Source organism: Numenius arquata, chromosome Z, assembly GCF_964106895.1.
Source record: "Numenius arquata chromosome Z, bNumArq3.hap1.1, whole genome shotgun sequence".
In the NCBI taxonomy this organism is placed as follows: Eukaryota; Metazoa; Chordata; class Aves; order Charadriiformes; family Scolopacidae; genus Numenius; species Numenius arquata.
This window is the reverse complement of record NC_133616.1, coordinates 6,324,325-6,337,376: the sequence shown is the minus strand read 5'-3', so window position 1 is coordinate 6,337,376 and position 13,052 is coordinate 6,324,325. Positions and strand designations below refer to the sequence as shown.

The window sequence follows — 13,052 nt, the reverse complement described above, 5'->3', positions numbered from 1 at the left end:
GTTTTGCGTAAGGAAGAGGTAGGCCATCACTCTTCAGATGTAGCTAATGTATTCAGCATTGTCACCTCCTAACAAAAAAGCTTTTGATTTTTCCACAGGAAAGCCAGATGGTTTCTATCTGTCCTTCATAGCAAATTTGACCTTTAAATTAGAAAACATCAGGGACCAGTGATTCATTGGCACACAAAGAACTCGGCAGGCATTAAAGGACAGTGTCCTAATTGACTGAGCTGTGTTTCAGACGCCCATTGATTAAAGAAGGTGCTGCAAAGATGCTGCAACTGTTTCATTGAGAGGTGAGGTTATTGTGCACATAGACGGCACAAATACCTGGCCTCCAGCAAGCAGTAGGTAACTGCTGTCTGTGAGAGTAGCCCCCTATAAGCAGGAAAGGCTAAAATCAAGCTGCTCAGGAGAGTGGAGAATTTTCCTCCCACAGAGTGTGGCACTGAGAGAACCCTCTGTGTTTCCAAGTCTATGCAAACGTTGACTAAGTCTCAGCCCCCTTGGTAACAGAAAATGAGGAGTATAATTGTTTGGAAACTAGCAAGAAGAGAGAGCAGGTGTGTTTTGTTCCTTTTACATTAAACATATCAAAGTGAAATGATTTTTGTTCTGCAGGTTTAAAAGCTGAAGCAGAGATACAATATGACTTGAGGTACAGAAAGAGTTTCTGAGCCAGCCTGTTTCTATGCCTGAGCTGTTTTTGCCAGTTTCTTCACCTGGGTTGTAGCAAAACTCCCTGTGCTCTTTCTCCTTCCTCTGTCCTCCCCAGGAGTTAGTCAGTGCCTAATTGAGAGTTGAGTTCACAAGGCAGTGAAATGGAAAGGACTTCTAATTTGTTGCTTGACATGCCTTTTTAGGCAGTGGGTATCTGTCCCTTTTCACCTGACTGAAAATACAAGTTAAAAAGTAGAGCTAGGAAACATTTCTGAGATTTATTAATGCCAAGAGGAAATTTTCTTTTATAGGAGAAAAAAAACCCCTCAGTTTTGCTTGGTTAGAATCTGTTTGTTTCAGTATTTATATTTGCTTGCTGCTCTGGGGAGGTTTATTCTTTGTAAAAGTGTCACATTGACATGCAGCTTATTTTGCCTAGGCAGACATTTATCTTCCTGTCCATTTGGGTAATGATGCTGCAGCTGCACACCCAGCTTTTCTGTTTCTAGACTGTTGATTTTGCATGTATATTAATTCACTTCAAACTGGAAAAAAAAAAAAAAGGAAAAAAAAAAAAGATGGAATAAACATCACAACATGAACCAAGTGTGAGAACGCTTCTCTGCTCGTGTTGCTTTATATCATGCTGCCTGTTTGATTATAAGGTTTTGGCTATTACGATGAAATTCCTAGCTGGAACAGTATCATCTCTGCGTATTGCAGCAGCTGAAACCCTGATTTTCATGGAAGTTGTGATTTAGAGATGTTAACTAGCATAATCTTTACTGGCTTATATTTAAAAAATAATAATAATTAAAAAAAAATTTACAGAAGCCTACACAGGCTTGTTTAGAAACTGCAGTTTGTTCAAATCAAAGCCTTGAAAACAAAAGCTATTGTTGGAACAGTGTTTCAAATAAAATTGTTCATGCAAATAGAGCATCTGAATAGTTTGTAGTGAGAGTTGTTTGGCCTGCAAGCAACAGGGAAAGCAAGAAAGTCTTTTGCTGAAAAAGATGAAACATGATAACTGTTAAGCCAAAAATTTAATGCCAAATCTTGCTACAGGAATGTTGGATGCTGACTGTTAGTAACAATTACAAGGCAAAACAGCAAAAATAGTCATGAAAACCTCACTAAATACTGTTTTCTTTTTTTGGCTATCAGCTGATTTTTATCTGAGGTTTTAGTAGTAGTCAGGATGCTTAATCCAATGCGTATTATGACCCAAAATAAAAGGACAGAGAAATTTCTCTTAAATTTAAGTAGCTGACTTTGAAATGAGGAGTCTCATATTGGACTGATAAAATTATGTAGCTAGTAATCATAGAAAACAGTAGCAGAGCTGCTTAATGTTGCTGGAAGAGTAAATCTTAGAGCAGCCTCCAGTCTTCAGAATGGCTGATTTGCAGTTAGTCTGGCAACGAGGCAGGGTTGAGAAAGAGTTCTCATGTTTGTGTGATATGTTACCTCAAAATGCATTACTGCCTTCTTCAGTAATTATGAAAAACATAGCTACAAATTTTCATCGGGTATGGATTTGGATACTACCCTGAGGTTTATAAAAGCTTTTTAAGAATTTCTAAAAAGTTTGTCTTAACCTTGAGCCTAGGTACCTAATCCATTTTGGGTAATGTTTTAGCAGTGAGAAGACGCTTACTAATAAAAAAGAAAAATTCCTGAGTTTAATACAAGGATAACTATGACCTATACTGTACAGTATGTCAAACTTGGGGCCAAAAAAAAAAACCCAGCCATCCATACAAATGCACTCTTTGGTGAGAGGAAAAGGGCAGTCTTGTGGTTAAAGAGCGAAAAGGGTAAGTGAAAGTCATGGAACTTTGCAAGGAGGTGCACTTACTGCACTAGCACTATTCCCAGTTGGTTTGTGTATCATCTCCCGACCCTAAGCCTGTCACACTTCTAAAAATACAAAATAAGAGAAAGGAGAAAGAAAAACTTGGAGATTCATTCAACTGAATGAAGACACAGATCTGCCATTATGTCAGACCTTTAACTGCAATTTTTTAATCTGATAATTAGGGTTATCTTGAGTATTTCATTTCCTTTTTATTGCTGTCCTGATTTTTATACTGTACACAGCTCTGTGGGCCTGACTGGGAGTTTTCTATGAAATCAGCTTCATACAACTTGTTTGATACCATTTCCAAAACTATAGTTTTTTTAGTTCTTCTTGAAGACACTTCAAGCAAAAATGAAATGTGACTTTACCAGCAATTAACACTGCCTGTTATTCTGCTAGAAGTTATGCTTTCACTCTCAGTTAACTTGATAACATTACTTTTTTTTAGTGAAATGTCTCATCAGATGTAAATATAATTAAAATTTAGAGGTTTTGAAATTTCCAGTCTTTAAAATAATTTTGTTTTGGTGGTTGGCTATTGGTTTGGTTGTTTTTTGTGTTTGTTTTTTTTGTTTTGGGTTTTTTTTTTTTATGGGAACTATCAGTGTTTTCCATTAAATAGTTTAATTTCTGCTGCAGTCTCATCTTTCATAATGTTCTACTTCCGGGTAACAGCATTTGTGTTGTGGGACTTGCCCCAGAATTTAAGATGTGGGATTCTAGTTAGTGTTTGCTTTAATCAGGCTGTGTCATCATAGGATCACAAAAGATGGATGAAGTTTCCACTTGATTTTGTGTTGAGGTGTTTTGTTTGGTTTCGGCAGGCAGAGAAGGAGAGGAAGTTAATTCTGATTTTGACTGGGCTCTCACAGGGTGTTTGTGTTTTTGGGTGAGTTTGGTGGTTTGGTTGTTTTTTTTCAGCAAAAGTGTAGTCAAAACAGATGTCTGGTTTTGTTATTTCACCCCCACCCTCCTGTATTTTAGCACCTTAATCCGTATGTTTAAACAGTTCTAGAAAGCATAATAATGTATCTGCAAACTGTGACCCGATTATAAATAAAATGTGGAAATACAACTTTAGACCATATTAAAAATAAGTGCTGTATAATTTCTTTGCATTAAAAAAGGAGGATGCTTTAATCTGCAATCTCTCCAGATACTGAGAAATTCATTGCATGCGGCAGCAGTAATGGAATGTAAGACCTTTGATATATGTGAGTCACAGGACAAAAAAAAAACAAAAAAAAAAACCCACTATATCTGTTATTGTATTTTTTTCACACTGTGCTGGAAGGTGAGGGAGCTACTAAGTATCCAGTTCCTCCTCTTGTAATGCTTTTCTCTTGAGTTTGTTTCAACTGTAGTTGGTAAACCTGTAATTTTATATGGGATAATCATGGTGCAAAATAGTATTTCTTGGTGGGTTTACTGTAAAATATGTGGTTTATTTTTCTACTTTTTTGGCTTATTACTGTGCTAAGTTCCCATCCTCTCTGTGATTCTACAGTGAGTTCAGCTCCAAGTAATTTATACATAAATTATTCTCCTCTCGCCCCCACCTCCCCTGTATTTTCTTCTGAACTGTTCTTCATGGTTTATAGCCTCTTCCTCTTTTATTTTCTTTGTCTATTGCAAAAGAAAAGCTCTATCATGATAACTGACAGTGCCTCTCTTACAGCACACTTCAAATTTAAATGAAGTATAAAAAAATTTCTAGTAATGCAGATTCATATAACTGTGCAGTCCTGTTCTTCTGCACTTTGTTATTAAACTATCCACTGCAGGGGGGAATAGGAAGTGGTCAACTTGAAACCTTAAGGTTGAATGTCAGTATCTTACATGGACTCTCTAGTTCTTTATGCAGCCTTTTCATCCTTAAACATTCAAATTCTGCTGTTGAGACCTGATGTTTAAAATCAATGTGTGCATACAGTGTGGTGTTTAAAACTTTCCTTTCTGGAAACAAAGCAAAAGTTTACCAGATTCATCAAATATCTTTCATTTTTCTTTGAGAAATACTAATGACTAAACTAAAACAATTAACTGAGAACTCTAAATAAATAATTCGTGTGGGAAGTTTTGGAAGCCTTCATGTTGGCTATTAAGTGTGTAGAATGAGATAATTTTATAATTCATCAGAACATGACCCCCTGTTTACCCTTTTCTTCACTCATCTCTTTCAAATTGCGCCTCTGTGAGAAACTTGGCTTTCAGAGTACGTGGCTTACTTTGGAACTCAGAGATTTCAAGTAAGAATTATTGGTTTTATTACAAGAACCATAAGTCAATGTATATTAATGTGGTTGCTATCATTGTAGTTCAAGAGGTAATTTGTCATCTTGAGGTCTTTCTGCTTGGCTAGATTGCAGCAGTCAGTTTTAATTGCAGGGCTGAAAAACTTTCATGCAAAGATCTAGTACTCAGCAGCATTTGATCCTGCTGTTAATTTCAAAATGATTTTAAGGTCTAACTGGGGGTAAATTTCTTTCTATGTGTATCAGTGTGCCAGTGTGTTCCTGGGGAAGGTGGTAAGTGGGTTTAAATAGTCATTAATTCTGTAGAATGAAGCTGCATCTTAACATCACTAATGGCAAGACTTTCTAAGAAGTTCTTAATTAAAAGATCGCTGAAGTGCTTGATTACTAGAGTTGTGTAAAAGAGCATTACAGTAATTTATTATTTTTTTTAAACTGCAGTTACAATTTTGCTGAGTTCTCATTACATCACCTTTTCTATAAGCCTGAAAATAGATCTGATAGAAGTCTGTTCTCTAATTTGGGGAGGTATTTAAGCTTGTGCATAATTGCGAGCATGAGAATAGTTCATTAAATTCAGTTGGATTCTACTGTGTGCTTCTTTGGCTGTCAAACTTCTAATATGTCTGTGGGAGACAATAAACTTCCTTCTCATCATGTTTGCTATGAAGATAAAGGTTCTATAATATTAACCTGAAATATCTTCTAAATATCTGCCTGGTACCTGCTCCCTTGAGAGTTTGAACTTTTTCGACTTAATCCATTCTTTCATATTGATCAAACTTATTTTTGAGGGGAATTTGAGGAAAAACTCGATTTATGCTTACTTCAAACATATCAGCAGTGGAGTTCTAATGTATTCTGAGTGAACCAGTGTTACATTCCATGCTTGAGAAGCTAACTTACACTTTTTATTGTAGCACTGAAGGGTACTATTCCAGAATACATTGCCTTTGAAAAGAAAGCAGGGCAGTACTAAATGGAAATCTCAGAATATTTTGCTGCCATAAAAAGGGTGGTTGCATATGTCATATTGTTGGCGCATAAAATGAATAAAAAATGGGAAGAGAAGGTAGTATCATCTCACAAATACGACCTTATTAAGAACATTGTTGAAATAATTTGGCTTGCATTTCTGTCAATGCTGAAAAAAAGTGAATGCATGGAAAATATTCAGGAAAGACTTGATTCTGTTTTATAGTCAGTCTCCTTAGTCATATCCTGGAGAAGGTTAAGAAGCCGATTAAATCATTTGAAAGAGAGATTTCTGATGGACAGTTCTTTAATGTAAAAATTTTTAATGAGCTCACCTATTTCAGATGGAGATTGGACAAATTCAGGTAGGAAATAAGTCACAATTTTTAAATAGGGCGATTAATCATTGAAAAAATTTACCTAGGATGTGAACCGTTCTGTGAATTTGCTGGGAAATTTTCATACTGTGGTCAGCACTACTTTGCAAAGTGACGAGTAGTTTTAAATTTTGGGGGCAGGATTGATTAGGGAACTCTGGGATCTTAGACTCCTTAATTCTGAGAGAGATTGTGGACTCCCTAAGGAGGTCTTAAACAGCACAAATCTTTTTCCAGATTGAGCACCTAAAGTTAACATTGTTATCCAAAAAATGTGATGATTTTTTTTTTCAGAAGGAACCTGAACACTTGCCATTCCTATATGCAGAACTTGTTGCACAGCCAGCACTTCAGAAAACTTAGAAAACGATGTTTTGGTATCTGTAGCACTTCTTCGGTACTGTGTATCAGATTATTTGAACTCATCCGAAACGCTTGTTTATGCATCTGCCTCTCATAAATGCTGTGAGTGATAAGGCATGTCTGCAAAACTTGGCTCCTGTAAAGAAAAATCTTTTTTTTTTTGGTTTTTCCGTGAAGATCTGTCTAAGCTCTTGCCAGTTCTATGTACAGAGGTTTTTGAGTATTACCAAAGGAATGTCTGTGGTAGCAAAGCTTGTCAGATGTTGCCATCTGGAGCAGTCCTGAACAACTGCCATGGAATTAGTTGGAATGCACAGAAAGGCATCCATAGTGCCTTTGTAAATATTCATGGGTCAAGGCTTTGCCAAGGCTGAAATAGGAAAGTATAGAAGTTATTGCCGTATTCTTAATTATAGTGCTTTCAACTTTTAATTCATACACAAATTGCAAGTACTAAGCAAATATTGGTACAATAGTTAAAATACGTTGCTGTTAAAAGAAAAAAACAATATAAGGGGGAGCAGTGTCTCCAACCAACTGTTCATGAATGGTGGATATAATCAAAGTTCATTAGATTCTCACCTGCCACATAAAGGTCAGTTTTGACAGAGTTGGTTTGCTCACCTCTTCCTCTGATTCTGCATTCTTTACTTAATTGCCTTACAGCTTCTGAAAGACAGTGGTATCTGAAAATTTTCAAAAATGTTTAGGATCATCCAGACTCTTCCAACATTGTATTTAATGTGCAAAGTTGTGTGTTTGGTTTCTTTCTCGAGTGGCATTTCATTCTTGTTTAGTGATTATTTTATCTTTTTCTCATAGCATTTTATTTCTGTTCAAATTCACATGCCCAGGTACTTCTATTGACTTTCTGGCTTCAAGCTTTGAATTTATTAGTTGAAAGGGTGAGGTGTAGAAGGCTGTTTCTAGCTTATTTAAGTACTCATTTAAATTTATGAAACAGTTTAAAATAGTTATTTTGTGTCATTTAAATTTCCAATAATCTGCTGTAACTTAGAAGTAAAAGAGAGATTCTCTACTAACCTTCCACAGCTGAAATCAGTCTCCTACTTCAGATAAAATAGTGTATATTTTAACTGTTGAATTGAATTAATTTTTGTCATCTCTGCTCCTGTTCCAGGTGCAGGACAAGTTTCGTTTGGACCTGTCCGATGAAGAAGCTGTACATTATATGCAAAGTCTAATTGATGAGAGTGTCCATGCCCTCTTTGCAGCTGTGGTGGAGCAGATACACAAGTTTGCACAGGTGAGATATTTCCTCAGTTGGTGGTGTCAGTGAAAACCGAGTAAGGTGAGAGGTTTCAAGTCGTAAGACTTCATCATTTATGATGTTTTCCATTTTCCAACTAGTTAAAAGTGTGCTCTTGCTGGCAGGACTGGAGAGCAAGCTCTTAGTGGTCCTAAAGATTCTTTAAAGCACCTCAGCAAACATGATAAGATGTAACTGGTTGTATTACCAAGGGTAAGAACTGCAAATTGGAAAGCTGGAATTCTGAGAGAAAGATCCAGAACTTCCTTAGCTTTCATTCCCAAAGTAAATGAGTGAAGATAAACTTCCTTTATTTCTTACCTTTGCTAGATTTCCTTAACTGTGCATTCCAGCTAGTTATTTTGATCGTTAATGGGCTCAGCAGCTTGCACAGAAGGGGCCAGGAGCTTTTCTCATAACAGTATTCACATCATCTGCAGTGTTGATGCGGTACCACAGAACATGGTCCCCTGCAGCTGTGTGAGCAGCTGTCCCCTGTGTCAGAGGCCTCAGCACAAATGGGGATCCTGAGGGATAATGCAGTTTTTCAGGTTTGGGGCTGTAGGGTATAGCTAGGATGTCTTGCAGGAGCAGTAGGAATTGGGCTCCTTGCTTGCAGGAGGTGTGCAGTGGTGGAATGTCTACATCACCAGGTAAAGGGGATGTGGGAGGAGGTCAGCAAACTGCGCAGTATTGGGTCTGACAAGAAGGGAATTGACCAGCGGTCAGGGGTCTGTATTAGGACTGGTACTGTTCAGTATCTTCATCAATGACAAGGACAGTGGGATCGAGTGCACCCTCAGCAAGTTGGGAGGATGACACCAAGCTGAGTAGTGTGGTTGAACATGCCTGAGGAATGGGATGCTGTCCAGAGGGACCGGGACAAGCTCAGACATTGGGCCCGTGTGAAGCTCATGAGGTTCCACAAGGCCAAGTGCAGGGTCCTGCACTGTGGTGAGGGCAACACCTGGCATCAATACAGGCTGGGGAATGGAGGGATTGACAGCAGCCCTGCTAAGAAGGACTTGGGGGTGTTGGTGGATGAAAAGCTGGACATGAGCTGGCACTGTGCTGTTGCAGCCCAGAAAGCCAACCACATCTTGGGCTGCATCAAAAGAAGTGTGGCCAGAAGGGCGAGGGAGATGATTCTGCCCCTCTGGTGTTTAACCACACGTATGTGACCTGTCTTACTACAAGCCACAGCAGGACAATAAAATGTTTAATTCTCGCGTTGAATAAAACTGTATTCACAAAACCATTTCGTCTTTGAATTAACTTTTTTTTTCCTTAAAGCCATCTGACACTTTTAGTTTGTGTTTATCAAGAATTTATGACATGACAGTATTTGCCTTAAGTGTTAGACTCATGACAAGAAATAGAATTGAGAGGAAAAATGAATCTCATCTGAAAAACTAGTCATTATCCAGGGTTTCTTTTATTGATTCTTTCTTCAAAAAGACTGATCAAGTTCTGATAGAAACTGAGAACTATTTTTATGGCTATCCGTTTTGCTAAAGGTCTTTCAACTAATCTCGTTTCCTGCAAATTTAATGTTTATTTTGAAGAATTGCAACCATAGTGCAGGGTAAGAAGGAAAAATGTCATTTCCATCTGCATATCTATTTAATAAATATGATCTTTTACATGATACGAAAAAAAAGGAGTGTGATTATATGAAAATGTTGCAAAATTTGTTGTCATTAATTATGGATTACTTCGATCATAGGATGGAGGACAGTAATTTCATAAGACAAAGTGAAAAATGCCTAGCATCTACCTTGAGGTTAAAGAAAAATAAAAAAAGCCATTAGAAAGATTCAAGATTAAAATTTTAAGTGCATCCAATATGTGTGTAGACCTTTCTTTTAAACGCATACTGGCAGTCACTTCTTAAAAGACATGTCTTTTTACTTTATTGGGTTTAGGTGACTGCCAGGCTCTCCCAGATAATTGTTACTGCATTTTTGAAGCTGTATTAGTAAGTCAGAGTTTACAGGTTTGATTTAGGTGACCTTTTCTTTTTCCATTCAGACTTGTTCTTGCTTGACCTTTCTTCAGCGCTTACTACTGCTTTTAAAATCACAAGACAGATTTGTTCAGAATATTTAAAAGTACCCAAGAATTTGAACCCCAGGCTTCCATCTCCCAGGAATGGTATTCTCAGCAAAGGCTGACATATACGTACAGCAGCAGGCAACAACTGCATCTTCCATTTATACTTTGGGATTTAAAAAACAAGCCCACCAAGTGTAGGTATTGCACTTTGCGTACCAAATAAGCAGATGTGACAGCCACTAATGCAGGCCTGATCCAGCTGTCTCATTTTGGGGGGGTTTTACCTTTTCAGCTGGCTGATGATGGGCTCCAGCACAGAGACTTTTGGGCTGTTTTTCCCGAGGCCTTGAACTCTTCTCATGCGCTGCTGCAGAGTTTGCTACCTTTGTGCTTTTAGCTTTCCTTTCTGCTCCAGATGTGTAAAATGAAGACAGTAGTGGTTTGCTTTAAGTGCTTAAGGCATCCTTGGGCTTCATGTGATGTTGGATTCTTCTGCTAGTTTTGGAATTCACATTATTGCCTCCATTCATGTTCTGTAAGTAATTATACTTGCAGGCTCCCCCTGCAAGAATATTGGATGCTTGTAAGCGTGAGGAGGGCACAAAAAGAATAGTCACAAATTAATCAGCAGTTGACAAGTCTTAAGAATCTAAGGTCTATTTATATTTTTTTAAACCTAGAAAAAAATCCGTCGAAATTAAATGTAATTAATGTCTATTCTCTTTATGTTACAAGTGAGGTAAGACACTTTTTAATGATATTTAGTACTTCATTAGTCAAAATCATTATCTTTCCTTTTTGTCTGAGGCAGTCTTAAGAATTTGCTGCTGGAGTCTTCACAGAGTCTGTAAATCGTTGAACAAATGAACAATTAATGCATCATTGAATTTTCTGTAAAGGGGTCATCTTGCACAATGGCCAGTTGAAGCTTTCAATTTGTTCATGTATAACGCTCATTGAATTGCCAGTGGCCTTGCTCTTAATAGTAACATAAGTGGTCTTAAAAAAAAAAAACACACAAAAAAAAAAACAAAAACAACTCAAAAAATCTACTACACAGGTATAACGACACATGCTTCCACAGCAGATTTTGGCCTAATGCCACACAGTTTCTCATTTTCAATGCTCTTCAGCATGTTTTTTTGTTTATCAATAAATTTTCTTACTGCTTCCAAAATAGGCCTACAAGGAATCTGTGCTGTCCACTGCGGCAGCTAAGAGCTTTTAATAAGGTTGGTTATTATAGTAACTTCTGTATCAGCATTCTGTATGTCACTCTGTAGTAAGTAAAGCTCTTGGATAAAGCAATCTAGATATTTTGGCATCAGCTTGGTATTGTTCTTTTGTAACAATATTGTAAATTGAGTTCAGTTCAAATCTGTATTATGAAGTCTTTAGTCTCTAATGCATCTTTAATCTACTATCTTATCAGACATTTTACAGGCATTTTTATGTAGTACTTGTCTCCTTAATGGTTATCAAAAAACTGTTGTCTCAAAAGTAAATAAATGTAGCATTTAGAATAAGGTAATGCTGTGGTACAATGGTGCTTAAGAGGAGAAAAAGTGCATACTAATTTTAGTTGATACTAACGAAGACCGGATAGCCATTTCTCACTGGAGAGTCACTTTCATTTTAGCAGCATTATTTATTTCTGCAGAGGAAGGAAACAATCTCCAGTTGAAGTGACTAATTTCATGTTTTATTTCCCTTGTAAATTTATGAGTCAAGTCAGTTGTATTCTGAGCTCCTGTTAAGCTTGGGAGGATGAGGAGTGCGCCCCCTAAAATATAGGTGTACAATTTGGGATTGTTCTCTGTTTAGGAACAAACTCAAACTAAGCTCTAAAATTAAATGCCATAAGGATATCCAGTGCTGCTGCATCCCAGGATGCAGCTTTGGTTCCTTTCCCTCAGGACAGGGCTTCTGTGTTCCTCCTATTGGGTACCAAAATAAAACAGGGAACATTTACGAGCAGGATTGTGTAGATTGGATGAAACAGTTTGTCAAAAGGCAGATGGAGTTGGTTTCCAAGCTGTTTGTTTTCCTGAAGGGTTGTGAAAATTGCCTGTCTTCAGGCATTTCTCCATGCTTTTAAATGTATAGAGTTCAATTTACGCATAACTTTTGTATTTTGAGAGTAAATCAGGTTGAATAAATGCTGTGCTATGGTTGGGTTTTTTTGTTTGTTTTCTTTTAGTATTGGAGAAAATAAGCCTTTGGCCTACCTGTGGTGGAAACAAACGAATGCTCCAGAGAGAGACTTTCTCAAGCCCTTGTGGACTTCACCAAACAGTTTCGGAAGGCAAAAGCTGCAGGTTTGGTAGCATGGAGAACTGAGAACTCAGGAGGTGGAGAGGCTTTTTGAGTCTCCGTGCTCTGAAGGTTTGAAAACAACCTTTTTTTTTCTTTTTTTTTTTCCCCCGAAGAAAAATGGTTGTTTTATACCATCCTTCAGGCTCAGATACTGTGGCATTTCTTTCTCATGGAAACATTTGAGCCTAAAAGGTTGAAGGAAGCAACTTCCTCCTAAGCCAAAGATAACTGGAAGAGGCTGGATTTGGTGGTAAATTCTTGTACCTGTTAATATATTTTCTTATTTAAAAGCAGAAATCATTGCTGTACTGAACGTGGGTATGTACAGAGGTACAGCAGTGAGGCCACAGTTCCTCCGTGGAGAAAAAAACGACACAACTGCGGCAATCTCCTCTCTTGCCCTTCCCAGCAACTTTATTCCTTGAGTAACTTTAAAATGTAATTAGTACGATCCTTTATTTCCCACCTTTGGCAATGTAATCGTTTAGAAAGGACAATCATTTCTTCCCTGCTTACAAAAATGTTTTTAAGTGCTGATAAGTTTGCCAGCTGTAGGCAGCCAATTAAATCATCACTAACAGGCTCAGCAGCCGGAATGCGCAGTGAGCGGTTCAGTATTTCACACTTTAACTCTGAATGTTTTCTGTACAGTGATTATATATTCTTGACTCTAATAAAGTCTTTGTTGTTGCAGTCTTGAGGTGTTCTGTTTTGTCTTTTTAATCTTACCTGCTGAGATGTGGCATACTAGAGGATTATATTCATAACTCTTGGCTTTTTGCGAGGATTTTCACTCCTCAGTTCGCTTGATGCAGGAATAAGGACACTCATAAAATGACTTTTGTGCCACATGTTGAGTTCATAAGGAGTCTGTTTTGAATGATCAACAATGTAATTAGCTCTTCATAAATGTGTGG

At 37.5% G+C, this 13,052-nt stretch overlaps 1 protein-coding gene across 1 annotated transcript in view; it reads left to right on the top strand.

Moving 5' to 3' along the window:
* Window positions 1-12,827, top strand: part of PIK3C3 (phosphatidylinositol 3-kinase catalytic subunit type 3) — a 72,135-nt gene extending 59,308 nt beyond the window's left edge. Inside the window, exons 24-25 of the mRNA XM_074165974.1 lie at window positions 7,636-7,761; window positions 12,020-12,827. Coding sequence (XP_074022075.1) covers window positions 7,636-7,761; window positions 12,020-12,034 — 141 coding nt within the window. The 3' untranslated portion in view covers window positions 12,035-12,827. The remainder of the gene's footprint in view (window positions 1-7,635; window positions 7,762-12,019) is intronic.
* Window positions 12,828-13,052: the final 225 nt, after the last annotated feature.